Source organism: Capricornis sumatraensis, chromosome 7 (assembly GCF_032405125.1).
Source record: "Capricornis sumatraensis isolate serow.1 chromosome 7, serow.2, whole genome shotgun sequence".
NCBI lineage: Eukaryota > Metazoa > Chordata > Mammalia > Artiodactyla > Bovidae > Capricornis > Capricornis sumatraensis.
In genome coordinates, this window is record NC_091075.1 from 62629569 (window position 1) to 62653241 (window position 23673).

At 44.7% G+C, this 23673-nt stretch overlaps 1 protein-coding gene across 2 annotated transcripts in view; it reads left to right on the forward strand.

Annotated features, from left to right (window-relative positions):
• The first annotated feature begins 9393 nt into the window (after positions 1-9393).
• LIMCH1 (LIM and calponin homology domains 1) overlaps positions 9394-23673 on the forward strand; it is a 355643-nt gene continuing 341363 nt past the window's right edge. For both annotated transcript variants that reach the window (XM_068975297.1, XM_068975298.1), the window contains exon 1: positions 9394-9504. In XM_068975297.1, coding sequence (XP_068831398.1) covers positions 9409-9504 — 96 coding nt within the window. In that variant the 5' untranslated portion in view covers positions 9394-9408. The remainder of the gene's footprint in view (positions 9505-23673) is intronic.

Below are 23673 nucleotides of genomic sequence, written 5' to 3' on the forward strand. Positions count from 1 at the left end.
TTTATCCTGGACACATTATACTTTCTGGGTCTGATGATTCATGTACTTCATTAATTCTATAAGATTCTAGCCATTCTTTTTTGGCTCTCCTCCATCCTGTTCTTCTAGGAACTGTCTTATGGAATATTCATATTCTCTTAGCACTTTTTCCTATTTTCCTATGTTTCATTCCATGTAATTTTTAAAGATTCTTCTTCTACACTTTTTTTTTTTGGCTAAGCTGCCTCAAGGCATGTGGGATTTAGTTCCCCAACCAGGGACTGAATCTGTGTCCCCTGCATTTGAAGCACAGAGTCTAAACTGCTGGACCACCAGGGAATTCCCCTAAAGATCTGCATTCTAGTTCACAAATTCTCTTTTCACTGTGTCTAATCTGTACTATATCACATCTTTTGAGTTTTACATTTACAGCTTTATTTTTCTAGTTGTTCTGGGAGCCTAATCAGTTCTTTGTTGAGTCTCAAGGGGGGGTTCACCAACCTCCCACCCAGAGACGAAGTCAAGAAAAAGGAGCTTCCTTATTGTTTCCTTCTATGGCGATGGTGATAGTGGAATATTTTCTGGTCTGTGTTTTCTCTGCAGAAGTATTTCACGTGTGTGTGTGTGTGTGTGTGTGTGTGTGTGTGTGTGTGTGTGAACGTGTGTGCTGCTGCTCAGTTTCTTTTTTTTTTTTACATAGCATAGATCCAGGGCCTGGAAATAGAGGAGTAAAACCCCAGCCCTAGGATTCTGAGTCTAGCAACCCACTAGACTAGTCTAGCAACTGCTGGAAACCACAGTTACTAGGTCTCTCCATAGAACAGTTGAGAGCTAATTCACAAGCTCACTGCTCTAGTTTTCCATTTCTTCTCCATTTTGCATCCCTGAGAATTTCTTTTGAGCTCAACCATTCATGTAAAAAATTAAAAAATATATTTTTTGTGGCATTTATATGAGTGTTATAATGAGTGAGAAAGCCTGTCATAATCTGGAAAATTAAAATTGTTATTCACATTATTTTGAAATGGCTTTCAAAATCAAACTATGATGAATTTGGACTATTTTTCAAATCCTTCATAAAGATTCTCATATCTACTTTGTTATATTGAGAATCACTACATTATGGGAACACAGAAGAAGAGATAACTTGTTTTGATGTGGTGGCTAAGAAAGTCATCAAAAAGATGACACTTAAGTCAGATCTTGGAGGATGAGATGTTTAGTACATTTATTTACCACCAACCATAGTTCAAAGTATTATTCACAATGAAATTTAGAGTTAGTCTTTGTCCGATTTATTGACCATATTGTATATATTAATAAGGAATAGGAAATGGCAACCCACTCCTGTATACTTGCGTGGAGGATCCCATGGACAGAGGAATCTGGCAGGCTACAGTCCATAGGGCCACAAAGAGTTGAACATGGCTGAAGTGACTGAGTATGCAAATGTGCTTGTATTTATAGGTATATTTTTTAATACATAGTATTATCAAAGCTATTATTAACCCCTAGTTACTAAGTGCTAAGCAAAGAAACAGATGCTTTATCAAGAAACTGAGACTCCAGAAAGTTAAATAGCATTTTCACTTACATAACATGTGGCATCTATGAAATGTGCCCTTTAGGGAGCTAAACTGACCAAGGGCCCCAGTTGCTGTGGTCTGAAGTCCACTGCCACATTAGCATTGAACAGCACTTCCCACTGGGCTGCCCCCAGCCAGTTACTAATTCAGCAGGGATACAGCAGGGACTCTAAGGCAGGCTTGTTCTGGGACACCCATGACTCTTTTGGAAGCTGACTTTGGTTCATGGATCTTCTGATGGCCTCACTGAAAGGCAGCTATGCCAATGCTTCACCTTGGCCTTCCTTTCCCTCTCTTCTCTCAGGTCAGACTTGTATCGTGCTCTGGCTGCTTTTCTATCATTTTCTCTCACAGTCATTTCCCTAGTAAAATTCTTGCACTTTTAATTCCATCTTAGTGTCTGCTTCTCAGAAGACCCAGACTGTCATACTAAGTTCAACCTCAAAACACATGCTCTTACAAAGAGTAACTAGAAATGGATTAAGTATCTAAATGTAAGAATGACGACTATAAAGCTATTAGAAGGAAACACAGGAATAAATCTTTGTGACCTTGGATTAGGCAATGCTTCTCAGATATGACACTAAAAGCACAAACAACCAAAGAGAAAAAATAGATGCATTGGCCTTTGTCAAAATTAAAGAAATTTGTGCTTTCAAGGACAGCTTCAGGAAAGTGAAATATTAACACACAGAATGGAAGGAAATATTTGCAAATCATATAGCTAATAAGGGGCTCCTACTTAAAATATATAAAGAGCTCATAACTCAATAGTAAAAAGAGAAATGACTCAATTTACAAAAGGACAAAGATCTGAATAGACATTTCTTCTGAGATGTCCAAATGGCCATTATGTACAAGAAAAGATGCTTAACATCATTAGTCATCAGTTCAGTTCAGTTGCTCAGTTGTGTCCAACTCTTTGCAACCCCATGAACCACAGCATGCCAGGCCTCCCTGTCCATCACCAACTCCTGGAGTTCACCCAAACTCATGTCCATCGAGTTGGTGATGCCATCCAGCCATCTCATCTTCTGTCATTCCCTTCTCCTCTTGCCCCCAATCCCTCCCAGCATCAGAGTCTTCCAATGAGTCAACTCTTCGCATGAGGTAGCCAAAGTATTGGAGTTTCAGCTTCAGCATCAGTCCTTCCAAAGAACACCCAGGACCGATCTCCTTTAGAATGGACTGGTTGGATCTCCTTGCAGTCCAGGAGACTCTCAAGAGTCTTCTCCAACACCACAGTTCAAAAGCATCAATTCTTCAGTGCTCAGCCTTCTTCACAGTCCAACTCTCACATCCATACATGACCAGTGGAAAAACCATAGCCTTGACCAGACGGACCTTTGTTGGCAAAGTAATGTCTCTGCTTTTGAATATGCTATCTAGGTTGGTCATAACTTTCCTTCCAAGGAGTAAGCATCTTTCAATTTCATGGCTGCAATCACCGTCTGCAGTGATTTTGGAGCCCCAAAATATGAAATCTGACACTGTTTCCACTGTTTCCCCATCTATTTGCCATGAAGTGATGGGACCAGATCTTTGTTTTCTGAATGTTGAGCTTTAAGCCAACTTTTTCACTCTCCTCTTTCACTGTCATCAAGAGGCTTTTTAGTTCCTCTTCACTTTCTGCCATAACAGTGGTGTCATCTGCATATCTGAGGTTATTGATATTTCTCCCAGCAATCTTGATTCCAGCTTGTGCTTCTTCTAGCCCAGCGTTTCTCCTGATGTACTCTGCATATAAGTTAAATAAGCAGGGTGACAATATACAGCCTTGATGAACTCCTTTCCCTATTTGGAACCAGTCTGTTGTTCCATGTCCAGTTCTAACTGTTGCTTCCTGACCTGCATATAGGTTTCTCAAGAGGCAGGTCAGGTGGTCTGGTATTCCCATCTCTTTCAGAATTTTCCACAGTTTATTGTGATCCACACAGTCAAAGGCTTTGGCATAGTCAATAAAGCAGAAATAGATGTTTTTCTGGAACTCTCTTGCTTTTTTGATGATCCAGTGGATGTTGGCAATTTGATCTCTGATTCCTCTGCCTTTTCTAAAACCAGCTTGAACATCGGGAAGTTCATGGTTCACGTATTGCTAAAGCCTGGCTTGGAGAATTTTGAGCATGAGTTTCCTAGCGTGTGAGATGAGTGCAATTGTGCGGTAGCTTGAGCATTCTTTGGCATTGCCTTTCTTTGGGATTGGAATGAAAACTGACCTTTTCCAGTCCTGTGGCCACTGCTGAGTTTTAGAAATTTGCTGACATATTGAGTGCAGCACTTTCACAGCATCATCTTTCAGGATTTGAAATAGCTCCACTGGAATTCCATCACCTCCACTAGCTTTGTTTGTAGTGATGCTTTCTAAGACCCACTTGACTTCACATTCCAGGATGTCTAGCTCTAGGTGAGTGATTACACCATCGTGATTATCTTGGTTGTGAATTAGTCATCAGGGAAATGCAAATTAAAACCACAGTGAGATACCACTTCACACCCTCTAGAGTCTCTGTAATCAAAAAGTTGGAAAATGACAAGTGTTAGCAAGGAGGTAGAAAAAGTGCAACCCTTTCTTACACTTCTGGTGGGAATGTAAAATGGTGCAGCTACTTTGGAAAACAGTCAGTAGTTTACCAAAAAGTTTAAACACAGAGTTATCAAATAACCCAGCAATTCTGCTTCCTGGCGTATGCCCAAGAGAAACGAAAACATATGTCCACACAAAAACTTGTACATGAATGTTTATAGAAGCATTATTCATAATAACCAAAACATGGAAACAACCCAAGGGCCTATCAACTGATGAATGGATATACAAAATATGGTATAGCCATAGAATGGCATAGTATTAGGTTGGTGCAAAAGTAATTGCAGTTTTGCATTGTTGAACTTTGCCATTTGACATTGTAATACTTTCTTAACTAAATGTGATTATGTTATACATCATTTTAATGTGCATTTCTTGCATTATGGGCTTCCCTTGTGGCTCAGCTGGTAAAGAATCCATCTGCAATGTGGGAGACCTGGGTTTGATCCCTGAGAAGATCCCTTGGGAAGATCCCCTGGAGAAGGGAAAGGCCACCCACTCCAGTATTCTGGCCTGGAGAATTCTATGGACTCTATAGACCATGAGGTCCCAAAGAGTCAGACACGACTGAGCAACTTTCACTTTCATGCATTATGGGTTTTTTTTTTTGCTAATTACATTACTTGCTCTTTATTTTATATTTATTTCAGACTATGGAGAGGATGTTAGACAAAAAGCAAATTTGAGTGATCTTTTCATTCAATTTTGAAATAGGTCATAAAGCAGCGGATACAACTTGCAACATCAACAATGCATCTGGCCCAGCAACTGGTAACAAACATATAGTGCAGTGGTGGTTCCAGAAGTCTTGCCAAGGAGATAAGAGCCTTGAAGTTGAGGAGTGAGGTGGTCAGCCATGGGAAGTTGACAATGACCAATTAATTGAGCTGATCATCCGAGCTGATCATCCAAATTGGTCCTCTTGCAACTACATGAAAAGTTGTCGAAGAACTCAGCATTGACCATTCCATGGTTGTCTGGCATTTGAAGTAAACTGGAAAGGTGAAAAAGCTTGATAAGTGGGTGCCTCATGAGCTGACTGCAAATCAAAAAAAATCACAGTTTTGAAGTGTCTTCTTCTCTTATTCTATGCAACAACAACAAACCATTTCATCATCAGATTGTGATGTGTGACAAAAAGTGTATTTTATGCAACTGGTGACCACCAGCTTAGTGGTTGGACCAAGAAGAAGCTCCAAAGCACTTCCCAAAGCCAAACTTGCACCAAAAAAAGGTTAAGGTCACTGGTGGTCTACTACCCATCTGATCCTCTCCAGCTTTCTGAATCCTGGAGAAACCATTACATCTGAGAAGTATGCTCAGCACATTGAAAAGATACACCAAAAACTGCAATGCTTGCAGCCACCATTGGTCAACAGAAAGAGCTCTATTCTTTTCCATGACAACAACTAACCGCATGTCGCACAACCAATGCTTCAAAAGTTGAACAAATTGGGCAATGAAGTTTTGCCTCATCTGCTATATTCATCTGACTTCTTGTTAACTGACTATCACTACTTCAAGCATCTCAGCAATGTTTCGCAGGGAAAATGCTTCCACAACCAACAGGAGGCAGAAAATGCTTTCTAAGAATTTGTGGAATCCTGAAACACGAACTTTTTATGCTACGGAAATAAAACAACTTATTTCTCGTTGGCAAAAATGTGTTGATTGTAATCCTTCCTATTTAGATTAATAAAGGTGTGTTTGAACCTAGTTATAATGACTTAAAATTCATGGTCTGAAACCCCAATTACTTTTTCATCAATCTTTGTCCATATAAAGGAATGAAGTACTGATACATGCTGCCACATGGATGAACCCTGAAAACATTCTGCCAAGTGAAAGAAGCCACACACAAAGGACCACATATTGTACAATTTCATTTATTTGAAATTCCCAGAATAATCAATATTATAAGGACAGAAGGTGGATTAGTGGTTGCCACCTCTTGGGAACATGGGAGTTTAGGGATATGACTGCTAAAGGGTATGCAGTTTCTTTTTGGAGGGATTAAAATGCTCCAAAATTAATGTGGTGATGGTTGCACAACTCTGTGAATATACCTAAAAAACATTGAACTATACACGCTAAGTGGGTGGATTGTATGGTACATGAATGATACTTTAAGAAATCTGTTCCCCCACCAAAATCCATGCTTTTCAAATACCTTATATCCCTCATTTGGCATTTATTATACAGCATATTGTCTTACAGTTTTTTTTTTTCCTGATCAAATGTTGCTTCACATCCCCAAATTAGTGGCAATGATTTCTGAATTGTAGGGTTTCTTCCAGATTGGTTTTCTTCATTATATTTTTCAGATTTTTTTTCCAACTGGCCCATATTACTTTTACATATGAAAAACAGACTATACAGAAATGAAATCCCTTTGTGGATTCATTTGATGCTAGTACAATCTCTTACACATAGTAGGTGCTTAGCAATGATTTGTAAGTATTATTGATAATGGAACTAGGTTTGAATTCTATTATAGTTTTAAGTCCTTAAAGTCCTTTGGTAACTTATGTGACTTTGTTATTGGTAATAGAGTTCAGGAAAAACAAATGTTACTTTGTGATTATAAACCTTAAAAGACTTAAAAAGCATTTTCACTGAAAGAAAAAAAATATGCTTTAGTTTGAATACCAATTTTGATAGCAGATACTTTAGAGATATGGTGGATTTACTCCTAACGCTTGTTTTCCACGATTCAGCTAAGTCATTTGGGTCAATGGGCTCTCCCAACTCCTAGTCACTCCGTGCAGTGGCATCTGCCTAAAGTGGCATTTCGTATCAGTGTGTTGGATCATTTTCTCAATTATTCACTTCACCATGTTTCTTCACGGAGACTAGGTAACCTTCTGACTATATTTTACTAACCATTTTCCTCTGCTTGCGGTCTTCACTCTTTTTTATAATTTCTCCTCCCTCCCGTTCTTTCTGGTCAGCTGGCTTGTGCTGAGCACTAATTATATGCCGGGCACGGTTTTGCTTCTTTCACATTCGGAACTCCTGTTTGCTCCTCACAATGATTTGCTGAAATGTTGCCATGTCAACCTCATTTGAGGTGAGGAAACTGAGGCACGTATTGTAAGCGGCAGGGCCTGGACAGGGCCTGGTAAGGCGGCTTGGTGTGCAGTTAAGAGTAGATCTGGCGCCAGGCTGTCTGGGCTTGAATCAGGGCTTCACTGCTCACCAGCTGTGCGGCACCCTTCTCTGTCCCCTGGTTTTTTTCCTAGGAATGGTAATAGCCTATCTCACAGGGTTGGAATAGGGAATGAATTAGTCAATTATTTGTAATGCACTTAAAACACTGCCTGGCACAATTCAAGCACCATATAAGTGTTCTAAAAGTAAATAAACTGAAGCCTGTCTGACTCCAAAGCCAGTAACAGTGGAATTTCAGGGCTGCTTTTTTGTTTCATCCCCCTATTACAACAACAGAATTGGCAAAGAGGAAACTTGGACTTTGAACAGGGAAGACACTTAGCTGCTGAGACACCCGTGGACTTCTTGCTTTGTCCACTGTGGTCTGACACCTGCTTCTCACCCGTCTCTCTCATGCTGTTTTTTTCCACCTGATTCTTTCCTTAACACACTCCAGTCACACTGGTCTTCTGTGGGCCTATGATCTCCACCAAACTTATTTCCATCCGAAGGCCTTTGCACCTATCTGGAACAGCTTCTCCAGTTTTTTGCATGGCTAACATCTTTCTCATTCATGTCACCTCATCATGTCAACTTGACAGAGAAACCTTCCTTGTTCATCAGTCACGTTCTCATGCAAAACAGAAGTCATGCTCAAATAAAGGTGGCTGAGAAGAGTTTATTGAGACCATTTGGGACTTTCCTGGTGGTCCAGTGGCTAAGAGTTTGCGCTCCAAATGCAAGGGGCCAGGGTTCCATCCCTGGTCAGGGAACTAGATCCCATATACTGCAACTAAAGAGCTCACGAAGAAGATGGAAGATCTTGCCTGCTGGAACTAAGACCTCCATGCAGCTAAATAAGTAAAAGAGACGGTTATCAGGGAGTGGGCAGGCCAGACACCAGAATGAGATGGAGAAGTGGGGTGCAACAAGAGGACACAGGGGACCGTCAGAGAACTCAAGGAGGGGCCCCAGCCTTGCAACTTTCCTCAGAGTGGAGCAGAGCAGCCAATCCCCTAGGCTTCTGCAGTAAGAGGTACCTAAAACATCCCCACGGCCCTCTCCTCCAGCCTGCTGACCTCCTGCCCTCCCTTCCATTATCAGAGCCTGGACCCACAGGTCAGCCTTCCGGGTGAAGGTGGAGAGGCAATCTGAACTTAGCAATATCCTCTTCCCAGGTCATAGTTTATCTTCTCCTCTTTTATCTGTTTAGCATGTATTACTCTCCACCATTATCTTCTTTTTTTATCCCATTTCCTCTAGAACGTAGTTATTTTGAGCGCCAAGACTTCCCAGTTCTTCCTCTCCCCACGGCTCCCCTCTCTTCCCTTCTCTTTTTTCATCTTTGTGGTCCCAACACATAGTAGGTGCACAATAAAGATGAGTTAAATCAATCAACACAGGTAGCTTGCCTGGAGAGACAAAGGTTTATAAAGGGTCGTTTATCTTCTTTATCTTACAGAAAGATCAGGCGACTGAACATCCCTGGCACGGGGTCAGAGGGCTGCCCCTCTTTCCCCCCACTTCCGTAGCTAGGGTTGGCGCGGGGTGCGGCAGGTGAGGGCGGCCCCTGCCCGGCTGCGGCAGCGGGGGCTCCCCCGGGACGCGTGCGCCGCTCTGCCCGCGTGTCTGCCAGGTGCCGCCCGACTTGCTGGCCCCTCCGCAGCCGGCGGGGCGCGGGGACGTGCGGGGAGGCTGGCCGAATCCCTCTCCGGGTCGCGTTGCGGGCAGGGGAGGGATACACTCAGCGCTCACTCTCGGTTATTTTTAGTCGGTGGCTGACACCCCAGCCCGGGAGGGGGTGGTGCGGAGTCCGCAGAGAAGGTGGCGGTGGGGTGGGGTGGAGAGGGAGCTCCCGGCGCCTGGGCGCTCGCTCCCGCGGGGACACACAGCGCGGCCGAGCCGGGCGGCGCGGGGAACAGCTGCGGCGGCGTGGTCGGCGGCAGCGCGGCGCTCCTCCGGGACCTGCGCCGCGCGGGGGCGGGGCGGGCCGGGGAGGAGAGCGGGCGGGCGGGAAGGGGCGGGGAGCGCGCTCCTGCGGCGGCGGCGGCGGCGGCGGCCGTCCTCATCCCGGCGGCCCGGCGCTCGAGTGGACGCGGGGCTTCGCAAATGGCTTGTCCCGTTCTCGGTCTGGAAGCTCTCCAGCCCCTGCAGCCCGAGCCGCCCCCCGAGCCCGCCTTCTCCGAGGCGCAGAAGTGGATCGAGGTAGGTACCCCGCGGCGGGCGGGCGGGCGGCCTGGCAGGGGCAGCCCGGAGCCGCCGACCCGCACACACCAGGACGACAGGTCTGGTCTCGCCTCCCCCACCCCCCGCTTTCTTTTGCCGGCTGCTCCGGATCAGCCGGCAGGGCCTCGAGCGAGCTGCGACCCCCGGACGCTTTGGCGCGAGGGTGAGGCGCGAGGGTGGGCGCGTAGGGAGGACACTGCGGTCTAGCTGTGCGTGTCGGGGGCGGGAAGCGGTACCCTGCCCTTCCATCCCTTCTGCCCGCCAGTCGCGCAAATCTCAGCTCTTGCCGCTTCCAGGCGCTGGCCGGGGAAGCGCAGTGCGAGCAGAAGCGCCGCAGAGGCGCATCAAGCGGGATCCCCCGGAGTCCTTGTGGACGTCGCATTTCGGGAGTCCTGCTCCCCGTCCTGCATCCGCCCCGAGCCCCCATCCCCGTTCTTCCGTAGCGGAGTTGTTAATGTCTCACGGAATCGCACACCTACCGGAGCCTCTGGTTGTATTCCTGGCACCGGGTCAGGTGTGAGGCTGGCACAGCACAGTGGGCCCGGGAGCCTGCAAGACCCACCTGCGAATGCACCATCTGCATAGACGTTGCCCATCTACTGGCAGTCCCCTCTCCATCCCAGGTAGCTTGGGATCCCAGAGGTGCCGGTTCCTAACCCCGTTGGCATATTTCACTTCTTCAATGGCTCGGTGGCAGGCCAGGGAAATCACTGGAGCTCTCGGCTGGCTCAGTCCAGGAAGCGCTCGCTGGGCGATCCTGATTCTCGATGTCTATCTGTAGACGCAGCGTGGTGGCCCCGCGCTCCCGAAATGCCGTGTCTGCGGGGCTTAGGACGCTTGGAGGGCGCGAGGGGGTAAAGGTGACCCCCTATGATCCATGCAGTGAACCTGTTTCGGCAGGCAGCCTTTCCTGAAGCTTAGTGGGAGGCTAATTTGACCCTCTTTTCCTCAGGGACGGGCAGCTCACCCTCCCTGCTAGTTCAAAGAAAGAAATGAACCGCTAAGTCATGATCCGGTAATGGTGAAGCCTGTTATTACTCAGACGGTCACTTAGAGACACCCCCCTGTGGCACCACACGTCTCGATGCTGTTGTACAGATTGAAATCTGCTGAACTGCCTGGGGAAACCACTTAATGCTGCTCTAATGCTCCAGCCAGAGGCCTGCACCTTACCAGGTTAACCTGCTTCAAGGAAGCAAGAGTGTTGGGCAGAGTGTGCTGCTGCTGCTGCTAAGTCGCTTCAGTCAGAGTTTAGAAAGATCTATTTAAAAATAGGGTTAAAACAAACAAACAAAAACAGAAGAATAAACCCAAAGCTCTGTTGCTATAAGCCCCAATCATGTCTCTCATAATTTGATGGCTCATGACGAGATGAGACTTTTGTCTGTGATATGTGGCTGGCACGGCTTGGCCTGTGACAGGTGCTTCCTCTGTGCTTCATACTTGGGTTCATAGGACATCCAGGAAGCATTTGTAGTCACTGGCTTGGTTGAGAGTTGGAGAATTGTGTTTTTCTTGTTCTTGAACTTTAAAATTCTCAGGAGAGATTTTTGATGTGGATGGTGATAAAGGGAGGGATAGGAGCAGAACACTTTACAATTCTTGAAGGCAAGTGGTTTATTCCCAATTTCCTTAATTGTAACACGGACATGCTGTACTTGAAAAAAAAATGTATTTTGGTATAGTTACACACAGGAGAGTGTATACTTCTTAAGTGCACACCTCTGTGAATTTTGACCTAGGTATATAGTAGTACTATGTTGTTTAATTACTCAGTCATGTCCATCTCTTTGCAACCCTCTAGCCCGCCAGGCTCCTCTGTCCATGGGATTTCCCAGGCAGGAATACTGGAGTGGGTTGTCATTTCCTTCTCCAGAGAATCTTCCTGACCCAGGGATCGAACCTGCGCTGCGTCGGCAGGTGGATTCTTTACCACCAAACCACCAGGGAAGCCCATATAGCACTATAGCCCCTCACCTAGGTCATGATCTAAAACATTTTCCGTCCAGGTCACAGTCTGTTTTTAAGTGGTGGTATTTTGCAAGCTAAATATTATGCAGTGCAGAATATCTGCTTTTGTCCTGGTTCCATAGATTTTTAAAATAAGAAGGGCTTCCTTAAGAAAGCTGAGGCCCATTGGGCCCTATAGACAGTTGGGCATTGTTCTTGATGCTTTACCAGATCAACCAACTCAAGAATGTGAAAGCCACAGCGGGCAGTGCGTGGCTATAGGATGAAGCAGCCGTGGCTCTCTCTGGGCATGTGCATTATTGAAGCGGCCTATCTCCTTTCAATCGCGGAGTTGGGTTTCAAGGAAAGGAGAGCTTCCCCTCCCAGGCTGTATAAAAAGGTGTTTGCTCCAGAGAGGTAAAGACCGCCCTTCTTCCTTCCCGGAGGTTCCTCTTGAAATGTAAATGCCCTGTCTGCAAAGCGGGGGAACCCAGTGGCAGTAACAGATGGTTCTGCGCCCAGTTGCCCAGTGAACAAAGATTCCTCAGCTAATATAGCAATAATGTAGTACTTAGTGTGAGCTAAATTCCCAGGAGGACTGTTATCTCAAGACAATTGCATCTCCTTTAGGGGCCCCATTGTTTTTGGCAACACCCTCATTGGTAGGGCTTTGTTTTTCACTTTTGTTCAGCTGGTGATTAAATTTCCCACAGGCTTTTTTTTTTTCCTTTTGAGTAGTCAGGAATTTCACCTTTTCAAAAAAATGTTCCCTTGGGTGTAGCAGGTTAATAAACAAACTTTGCAGCTTGTCTCTTCTCTTCAGTCCCTGGTCTTCCTTAAGTAAGGATTGGCTTGAAAACTGTTCATTCTTAATAAAGGCTCAGGGAACAAGCTCCAGGAGATAACTTGTTAGTGAGGAATTTCTCGGCCTGCAGCCTTGGCTATTTGAGGGCTGTGTTACTGGGCAGGAAACGGTGGCCTGGGAACCATGCCCCAACCTCACCCCACCCCTAGCCTCTGCCTTGGCTGGCAAAGGTGAAGGCCTCAATGGAGGTCATAGGCCCAGGGGAGGGGTGGGGTGGGATGGGGGTGGGGTGGTGGGAAGTGGGAATAGTTCCCTAACACTTCCAGTGACTTTTTATAGCTGTCGGAGCAGGCTACGTGTCTTAATGTGGCATCGGGGAGACTCCTGAAGGAAACAGCAAACTTCAAGCATTAGCTCTGGCTACCAGCAGGCAGGGGTTTAAATTCCTTGCACATTCCTTTTCTAGCAGAGCTTCCTAAGCAAAGCGGGAGCAAGTGCAGCGCAGTGGTTAGAGGTCGGGCTTTGGGGCTGGGCAGCCTAGGTTAGCATCCTGGGTGTACTGCCTTCTAGCTGTGTGACATTGGACAAGGCTGCGTTTCCTCTCCTTTTGGTTCTAAATCGTTTCTTTGAAAGCTAACTCTAGAAAAATAACAGAGATGTTGTTGAAAGCAGCTGTAAAACAGGGGTACTAATAATAGATTACCTATCTGAAAGGAGTGCTGTGAGAATGAAGTAAGTTAATAACATTTAAGATGGTTAGACTAGTTCCCAGCTTTTAGGAAGCGCTGCATAAGTAAAAGTTATTATTATTATTATTGCCATGATATCACTACTGCTATTAATATCAGTACTATCATTACTATGAGAATACTACTACCATCACCACTGCTACCTTTATTAATGCTATACTATTACTGTTGTTCCTATTGTCAGCAACAACTGCAGTTGAGTTTGAAAGAAAATCTTGAGAACCCTGAGTTTTTAGTGTAAAAAATAGAATTTAGTTATCTACCCATCTCATTCTATTGTCTTACCTTATGAACGCCAGATACCTGGTCTCAAAGTTAAGTAGGTGCTGTGTGTTATTCTAACTTGTGCTAAGAGAGATTGAGGCTTCAGAGGAGAACCAGTAACATCTACTGATAAGATGACCCTCATAGTCCAATGAGGCTTAGAAAATTATTCCTCAATATTATGTTGTCTCTTTAAGTTTAATGCCTTTAAAGTGTTTGTTATTAGACTCCAAGCAGGATGCTCAGTTCTCCCCCTCTTGAAGATAATCCAACATCAAATCGTTATACAAATGGTAGTTGTCTGAATAGTCATCTCCAGTATAGCAGTGTTTTGTTAATTGAAGTTGTGTCAACGCCCTCTAGAAAAAGAAGTCCCTCATTTATTTTCCTTCCTGCTTCTTCACTTCTTTTTCCTCTTTCTCTGCTGCCCCCCACCCCCAACACCCATGATGGTATTTGTTAAGTTACAGGACTTTGTTAGCAGGTAGATGATTTGAATTTTCTTAGTTCCCCTCCTGACCTTTTTGCCTCTCCGCCCACAACAATATTTATCTGTTCTAATCTGTAGTTATTCTCTGCAATGCCAAATACTTACTGGAGAAACAGATGTCGCTTCAGCTTGGTTTCAGTTGTGATCTGGAACAAGTTGCCAGGCCTTTAAGGAGGGGCAATTTCTACTCAACTCAGCCTTACTTCTCAACTTGAGATGTTTCTGGACTCCTTTAACTTTAATCATGACATGCCTGTGGGGCTTGGTGCTGAATATAATCTCATTTGTGACCTAATCCATATTTCATGTAAGTAGGAACTAGGGCTGGAAGGGATCAGTTCTTCATTTTGGGTCATTTCCTACTGCTGATACAGAATTGTTTTCTGATTCAGCTGGGCCCTGATTTTGAAGATTAAAAGCACTGAGGGTACCTTAACTCTCCAAGACTGAAAGCTGTTGTGTTGTTTGGCAGTGGGAGAGTTTATGTGTAGCCTTTGAGAGAATGTAGCATTTGGAGGCCAGTAACATGACATCTGGGATGTAATGACCAATGAACATATGTCATAAGTTATACAGTCATTCTAATTCTCCTTCTCTGTTGGGACTTGATGACTCTTACATCCTTTTACTACAACAAAGATTTAACATGGCATATGGTTCTCTACTTGGCCCGGAGAGCTAGGGAAGTGGAAGGAAAACTTTTCTGGCTAGATCAGGAAAAGAGTAGTGGTCTGAATTGATATGGAAATGAGAACAGGCAGCATCATTCTCACAATGACATTTAAATAGTCTGGCTTGTTTGTATACAAGGGCTGCTATGACACAGTCTGTCACATGGCAGGAGAACAGTGAGGTCCCACAGATTTGGGGAAAGGGGAAGTGGAGTGGAAGGCGGAGCTGGCTCTTCTGGCCCCAGCATCTCCCTGGAAACCAAGTTTGCATCAAGCAAGCTCCAAATGAGCAGGCTGAGCTCTGGCCACCAGGAAGGGGTAGGATGGGGCCTGTGTCCCCAGGAACTGGTTCTCCGGGCCCCCGGCTCTCTACTGATGTCTGACAATGGAACCATGATGCAGACATCTGGCCAGTGATTCTGGGGCAGTCAGTGCCAGGTGGGGCCAGGCAGCCCCTGGACATTGGCCTGACAGCTTCTTTTTTTGCTTTGGACTATTCTGAAACTTAAAAATGTCATAGCTAGGGCTAACATGATAATGATGGTGGTGAAACCGATGCTCATGATGATAAAAGTTGATATTTTTTGAGTGCTTACTCTATGTCAGGGACAGGGTGAAAAGGTCAAGGTAGGCATTAGTCCCTTCAAAGTAAGTACTGTTATTATTCCCACTTACAGGTGAGAAAATATCTTGCCCAAAGTTATAAGTGGCAAAACTAGAACTTTAATTGAAGCAACTTTTTTTAATATCTACAAGTATATGCACCCAGATACCCAAAATCTGCAGTTGAAGACACTGAGGCTTCCAGGAACTAGGAGTCTAGCCTAGGTTCACCTCTTCAGGAAGTTCTGGTTAGAGTTAGGATTCAAAACTCAGGCTGTCTGACATTGTAGTCCTTATTATCTTTCTAAAATATTTTTAATTGAAATATGATTGATTTACAGTGTTGTGTTACTTTCAGTTGTACAGTAACATGATTCAATTATACATATTCATGTTCTTTATTTTTACATTCTCTTCTGTTATTGGTTATTACAAGATATTGAGTATAGTTCCCTGTGCTGTACAGGTCCTTGTTGGTTATCTGTTTTATATATATAGCAGTGTATATATTCCCATGGAGAAGGAAATGGCAAAAAAAAACAAAAAAAAAACGACAGGGGTGAGGGGACCTCTGCACAGTCAGAGGAACAGGAAACTCAGTCCTTACAGGAATTTTCACACATGGTCCTAAACGTAGAAAGCAATATAAAGGATATGAGCCTACACTCCAGTACTCTTGCCTGGAGAATCCCATGGACAGAGGAGCCTGGCAGGCTGCGGTCCACAGGGTCGCAAAAAGTCGGACACAACTGAGCGACTTCACACACACACTCACACACACACACAGTGTATATATTTTAATCCCAAACTCCTAATTTACCTCTCTCTCCCACTTTGATAACCGTAAATTTGTTGTCTGTTTCTGAGTCTATTTCTGTTTAGTAAATAATTTCAGTTGTATCCTTTCTTTCAGTTCAGCTCAGTTCAGTCGCTCAGTCGTGTCTGACTCTTTGCGACCTCATGAATCGCAGCACGCAAGGCCTCCCTGTCCATCACCAACCCCTGGAGTTTACCTAAACTCATGTCCATCGAGTCGGTGATGCCATCCAGCCATCTCATCCTCTGTCGTCCCGTTCTCCTCCTGCCCCCAATCCCTCCCGGCATCAGGGTCTTTTCCAATGAGTCAACTCTTCGCATGAGGTGGCCAAAGTATTGGAGTTTCAGCTTCATCATCAGTCCTTCCAGTGAATGCCCAGGACTGGTCTCCTTCAGAATGGACTGGTTGGATCTCCTTGCAGTCCAAGGGACTCTCAAGAGTCTTCTCCAACACCACAGTTCAAAAGCTTAGATTCGTCTACATATAAGTGATATATGGTGTTTGTCTTATTTGGCTTACTTCACTTAGTATGATGATTTCTAGGTCCGTCCATGTTGCTGGAAGTGGCATTATTTCATTCTTTTTTATGACTGACTAATAGTCCACCATGTGTATGTATGTGTGTGTGTATCCATATATACACACATACGCACACACATTATTTGTCCACTCCTCTGTCGATGGACACTTAGGCTGTTTCCGTGTCTTGCCTGTTATAAATAGTACTGCTGTGAACACTGAGGATGCAAGTATCTTTTCAGAGTATGTTTTTCTCTAGGTAGATGCCCAGGAGTGGGATTGTAGGCTCATATCCTTTATATTGCTTTCTACGTTTAGGACCATGTGTGAAAATTCCTGTAAGGACTGAGTTTCCTGTTCCTCTGACTGTGCAGAGGTCCCCTCACCCCTGTTGTGTGGTTTTTTTTTTTTTTTTTTTTGAGTCATGATGTGGCTTTCAGAAGCTGCAGCTCCCTAGTTTGTTTATCTTCATTGTTCACACCTTTCCACTACCAGGACTGAGGGGCTGTCCTTGCCGGGACAGGCCTTAGGTTGGGTGAAGGAGGGGTGGGAAATCAAGTCGGTGGTGCTGCCACAGCCCTCAGGCAAGAGGAATCAGGCTCCATGCCTGTGCTGGCTGCCTTCTGCCTCACTTTGCTAAGGTGGAAAGGGTTGGAATTGTCTGCAGCGCACGGCTGCTAGACGCTGGTTTCTGTCCCCTGTTGTTACAGCCCCCAGGCACTCCATTGAGCTTTTATTAGGGCAAGTGGCTAATGGGCAAGTGATTCATTAAAATTTTTTTTAAAAAGCTTGCTGATTCATTAACATGTGATTTCTTAAGAGGATGGATATTCTAGAATAGACTTATTGGAAAAGACCCTAATGCTGGGGAAGATTGAGAGCAAGAAGAGAAGGGGGCGACAGGGGATGAGATGGTTGGATGGCACCACTGACTCAATGGAAATGAGTTTGCACAAACTCCGGGAGATAGTGAAGGACGGGGAAGCCTGGTGTACTCCAGTCCCTGGAGTTGCAAAGAGTCGGACACGACTGAGTGGCTGAACAGCAACATGATGTTAGGGACCGTGGCTGTCTTGTTACGGTCTTTACCTCCAATGGCTGTTCCACCTGGCGATGAATGCATAGCTTACGTGTGTTTTAGCGTGTTCTAATGGAGCAGTGAGCAGGTGCATTATTCCATACTTTCCCTTCCCCAGAGAGTTTGAGTAAAGACCTGATATCCACGTGATCTGTTCTGTGCTCCAAACACGGGCACAAAGGGCTCTCTCTTCCCCATGCTGATGTGTTGAAGCACTGTTGGTGTGTCTGTCTGAGGCTTTACCAAGCTCCTTCACTCTCACCTGAGAGTTCTCCCATCTGGACAGGCGCTCACCTGGTAGGAGTTTTGTTGTTGAGTTCAGCCAAGAGGCAGGAACTTCCAAGAGAGGAGCGTGGCAGCCTTTCCTGCAGCTGTCCCAGACCATTCTCAGGAACTGAAGGGTCTGAGTAAGCAGTTCTGTGACTTCTGGGCGTCTTGGCTTGTCACCTACATTCCAGTCTAACCCAGGTCATTTTGGCCTTTATTTTCCTGATTGAGGACTGGATCACTTAACAGTGGTTGATTTTTGACTAAACTACTCTCATTGGACCTAGATTTTTTTTTGAAGGTCAGTTCACTCTTTTGTGATTTAGAAAACCATGCAATACAATTTATAGTACTTCCCCGCATCTGTTCCTAAGTATGTGTGTGTGTGTGTGTGTGTGTGTGTGTGTGTGTGTGTGTGTTTACTTTTGAAGCAAATGAAAAGTATCAGGGTCTTTTGGTGGGGGGAGGATAAGAGGGAAAAAGGATGACTTCAGGACAGTCAAATGAGGAAAGGATAATAGAACTTTGTTTTTAAGTAATTCAGAAATATAAAAATAGCCTCCATTAGAGGGTTACTAGATGATACAGGAAAAAAAATAGTTCCTAAAAAAAAAAATGATGGAACATTGGAAAGACTTCTGCCTGGACGCGGGGAGATGTTATATCTCTCTCTGCAAGGCAGAATGATGTCATGGAGTTCAGTTCTGCTGTGGTAAAATTCCATGTTTGCAGTGTTGAAAACAACACTCCCAAAGAGATGTCCTCATGCAGCTAGCTAACCCTGATGGTGTGGCCATAGAATCTTGGAGAATTATGTTTGGCATAAGGGGAAAAACCAAGGGGAAGTAGCCATACGACATGCACCTAAGGAGTATCTTGGCTGATACCTTTTCACACTAAACTTATACTATCAATAAAACTCTATCCTTTTATCTATGCTGGGACCTTAGGATAAAATATTGGTTAGACTGAGAAAGCTCCATGTTTCCACGGCTCTGCATTCTGACTGTGACATTTACAGCCATTGTCGGAGGCAACTCAGTCTCCTGGTCAACCTTAGCAGTTAGGGATGTACCCCACCCATCTATCCCTAAATAGCCCATTAGGAGGCCATGCAAGAATAGACCTGCACTTGTTTTTCTTTTTAATAAAGGTCAAGGGCAGACGGGCTTGTGGCTTTTTTATTTTTACATCCCAATCCTGTTATAAAAAAGGCCTCAGCCTTATTTTTTACTTAGTGGGACACTAAGTGAGGAATTGAATTTATTTACTGTGGAGTAGATGGCTCTCTTTTCCTCTCCTAAGAAGTATTTTTAAAAATAGTATTCAAACAATTATTTTATTCTAATAGGAAACTGAATGAAGGCTGGGATAGGTCCAGTCAGATGGTTTAAAATATGAACATAATTATTTGGGATACTTGGTTGTCACTCATAAGTTGGTGCGTGTGAGCTCAGTCGTGTACAACTTTTTGAGACCCCTCAAGGATTGTAGCCCTCCAGGCTCCTTTCTCCATGGGATTTCCCAGGCAAGAATACTGGAGTGGGTTGCTATTTCCTTCTCCAGGGGATCTTCCCGACCCAGGGATTGAATCCGAGTCACCTGCATTGGCAGGTGGACACTTTACCACTCAGTCACCAGGGAAGCCCTTCACTTGTAAGTTCGCTTCAGTGTGAATACTAAAAATAAGCATTAATGGTGAAGATAAGCATTAATGTGTGAAAGTGTTTTAAGCGGATTTTAAAATTCATTTCCTGAAAAGTATCAGCTAAGCTTTAACCATGTAGCAGGCATCATGCTGAGAACCAAGGTTCGATGGTGAACAAAGTAAGCATGATTCCTGTCCACAGGAAATACACATTGTAGTAGAAGTCGTGGGCATTGAGCTTAAACAATAAATTCATAACAGCAAATTGGGATAGTTGCTATGACAACAAAGAACGAGGGACTTAAGAGAAAATAACTTTAGACAGGCAAGGGCTCATAGTGAAAGTAATGTTTAAGCTACGACCATCAACGGGTGCTGAGAGGAGAATTAGACTGATGCTAATATATTGAGATAAGGGCTTACATGCTTTTATGCTCTTACAGTTCTCTAAGTGTGTTGAAGGCATGTGTGTAGGAGAGCAGGTGGAGAAGGGAGCTGAGTCAGAAGTGCTTAAATATTCTTGCAGGCCACTCAGAGCAGGGTTTGCATGATGGTCGACTGGAGTGCTTAGGATCAAGGCACAGTAAATCAAAGACCCTCTTCTAGAAGAAATGGCAGAGAGAGCTTTGGAATTTACATTTGCACCTGGACTCTGGGATTAAAATTCTTCCACAGAAGAACCTGCACTCTGCTGGAGAAGGAAATGGCCACCCACTCCAGTGTTCTTGCCTGGAGAATCCGTGGGTCGGGGGAGCCTGGTGGGCTGCCGTCTATGGGGTCGCACAGAGTCGGACACGACTGAAGCGACTTAGCAGCAGCAGCAGCAGCCCTGAGGCGAGAAGGGACTGCAGGAAACCTGCCTACTTTTTAGTGAGTAAGCAGAGCAATTCTGCGTGGGACTTTGGGCGGTGACCCACAGATGTCCTCTGATTTGGGAACTTGTCCCCCAGATTCCTCTAAAAGAAGGTGCTTTATAGTGAATAAAGTTGCATGTCGTCTGGGAGCCCCATTAGTTGTAAACCCTGTGACTTAGATTTCTTTTAACAGTCAAACCCATCATCTCCAGACCCTGCCCCTCCCCCTTCCATATGGTCCAACATGGCTGCTGGAGATGTTCACCATCATATCACCTTTCCAGGAAGCAGTGTGGAGAAAGGGAGAATGAAGAGTGCATCCTCCACGTATAAGATGCCTTTCCGACAATTCTTTCTGACGCTTCTACTTCCATTTTATTGCCTGGGATTTCAGTAATATGACCTCTCTTGATTGCAGGGGAAGGTGGGTATTCCCAGGTAATAATCTGGGTTCTGTTCCTCAGGAGAAAGGGGAGAATGGTGGTTCAGGTAGGGGTACCCTGGAATGCCCCTTCTCCACTTCTCCAGGGACAAATCCTTTTAAGACAGGGCTTAACTATGACTGCTTCTGAGACAGACTCCCTGATTCCTCTAAGCCCACTAATCCTCTGCGCATACCTGACATTTAGAATTCACCTCTGTTAGAAACGTTGTCGTATTTCATTGTAACAAATATCTTGTTGCTTGGGGGTCTGCCTACTTTGCTAAACCCCAGAGCTCTTGTGGCCATGGTGTGGGTCTTGGTGACCATCCCATCCCTCCTTGGTTTGTTCGCTCTGCTCCCTGATAGGGCCCCAGAGCCACATTCCCCACTGCCCGTGAGATTCCTCAGTGAGTCTGTGCCCAGCTATGATTGCCTGATTGGCACTTGGACTCTGCTGTGGCAGAGAAAATAGACTCTGTTGCTGCCCTAACGGGAAGCAAAGTGTTCTTTTTCTTTTTTTCAAAAGACTGATTTAAAAAAGCCGTTTACCCAATAGTTGCCTGGAGACAGTCAGTGATTGGACACTTGGAAAAATGATTCCACTCTTGGCTCCTAGGTAGGTGATATCAGTTGAAGGAATTATTTAGGAGGCCACCCTTCCCCTCAGGTTGGACCAGGGCAGGGCTGTGCTCACTGCGCTTGGCGTTCCTGTCAGCGGGGCTGGAGAGCAAATGACCATCTCCTTTCTTCAAATAAACATGCTTGCTTCCCAGCATTCTGTCCCCACCTCAACCAGTCAGGCAGCCTCCTCTCTCTCTCCCCTGTTGTAGGATCTAGGTAAAGAAATAGCATGGAGGGATTTTTTATGATAGTGGCCATCTGGGTAAGTTCCTATTGGATAGGTATTTTAAATGGAGCATGCCCCCCACAAAAACGAATGACCAGCAGCTGACATTAATCAGTGACTATGACTGTGAGCGTTCATTGTCATGGCCCAGTGGAAACACTGAGAAATGGCATCCTCTCTGCCTTTTCTACAGAAAGTGATAAAAGAAGCTTGTGGAGCTGAATGTTATCAACCAACAGATGTGGTTGCCGCCTGTTTCCTCAGGAACCTTGCAAGATGTCATAAATCGGAGGGGTGGGTGACAAGTAGAGGCCTGATTCATCATGTTGCAAGAGTTGACGGAATGTGATAATGTAAAGCGATAAAGTAGGTAGTTTAGTGCCAAATGAATATAATAGTTAACATAACACACTTGTAGAGCACATCATAGGGCAGTGCTCATCTAGGTGGTTGGGTTATAATATATAATGTAATATAATATAGCATAATGTAATATAACATATAACCTAGCACTGTGCCTGGCACATAAGGGGCTTCTCAGGTCAGCACCATTTTACTTGATAGGAAAACTGGAACACAGGCATGTTACTGATTTGCCTGAAGTCACATAGTTAATAAGTGGCAGAGCTGGGATTTGAGCCCAGGCAGTTTCGTTCCAGAGCTTCAGCTTGGGCTGGTGACTGCTATGCTTTAGAAGTAAAAGCAACCATCTGCTTGCTTAGATCCCAACCATCTAAGCAAGCAGATGACCTGCCCTCCCCTGTCTTCCTCATTCCCTTGGCAGCTGTTTAGTGAGCATCTTCTCTGTGCATCATACTGTTGGTTGCTAGGAAACAGTTCTACCTCTGTGATTCCCAAGCGCATTCTGTGAAACTGGAGCCCTTTCATTGCTTTTAAAAAGATAAATTTTGGCAGTAGAGTGGTTAGGACTGTGATGAAAAACCATTACAGAAGCAGAATAAACCATGTCTGATGGGTGGAACTATTTTTACTTCCTTTCTCTTTACCAGTCTCTTTTCCCTTGGTTGAGATCTGGCTCCCTGTCTATATTCAGTGGTCCTAGACCAGAAATTATTATTAACAGGAGGAAGAAAAGCATGTGTGGTTAGTATGTATCTCTGCCAGGCATTGTGCTGGGTGTTCTATATTTGTCATTGTATTTAGTCCTTGGGTAACAGATAGCCGTTGCCCACTGACTCAGTTCAAGGGTGTCTGCTGTGACTATTCCAGTATGTTTCATTAATGTCAAGGCTGGCAGGCAGATGGGTCAGGACTCTGATGTGGCTCCACGGCCCTCAAACAATGCCCCTTGCAGTGGTACTTCCCTTGGCCCAGCCTTTTTGTACTTCCTGGGTGCAGCTCCACTCTCAGCCCTCTTACCCGGCTTGGGGCCCTGGTGTTCTGAGCAAATACAGTTGACTGTGCTATAGTTTATGTTTCTGTAGTGTGAATTATTGCATATGCAATTGGGAAATAGGGAGTGATGCTTACAAGATGGAAGTTGCAACGGTTCATGTGAGATTTTCCTAGCACCGTAGTATTTGGCATTACCTGTTAGCAGTAATTGAAAGCAAAGAAGACTAGTGTTAAGTAAACCAGGCAGGCAATGGCACCTTGTTCTCGCTCTGGGCTCCATTTGGCTTTGCATTTATTAAAACGTTTGATTTTCCCAGACCTTTCTGTGTTTTATCTTATCTTCATAATGCAGTAGCTTCAGTCTTTGCTCACACCCTTTCCATCCTGCCTCTCGACCCCATCCTCCTTTCTGGTACAAGTCCCACATTTATTCTATAACGGGAAGTAGAAAACATCTTTTTATATGTGCTAGTAATTCTCAGTTTCTTATTGTTTTTGTTAATCTGGTTACAAAGTTGAATGGGACTGGAGCCTTCTGCCCCAACTCTAAATTTTCCATCAGCCTTGTTATTTTTTAGTGTGTGATTTTGCAATATATGAGGTTTTTGGTTGTTTGTCTTACTTTGGGACATTATTCATTCATTTTCAGGAATTACTTTGTTTTATAGTGGAAATACTTGGATTTTAATGTTTTGTGCAGCCTTACTTTCTCTACTCACATGCTCAGATCAGAGACAGAGATGTGTAAAACAACAGCTGGACGATTCCTGATGCTGGAATTTAGAATCTTGGGTCATAAGGAAACT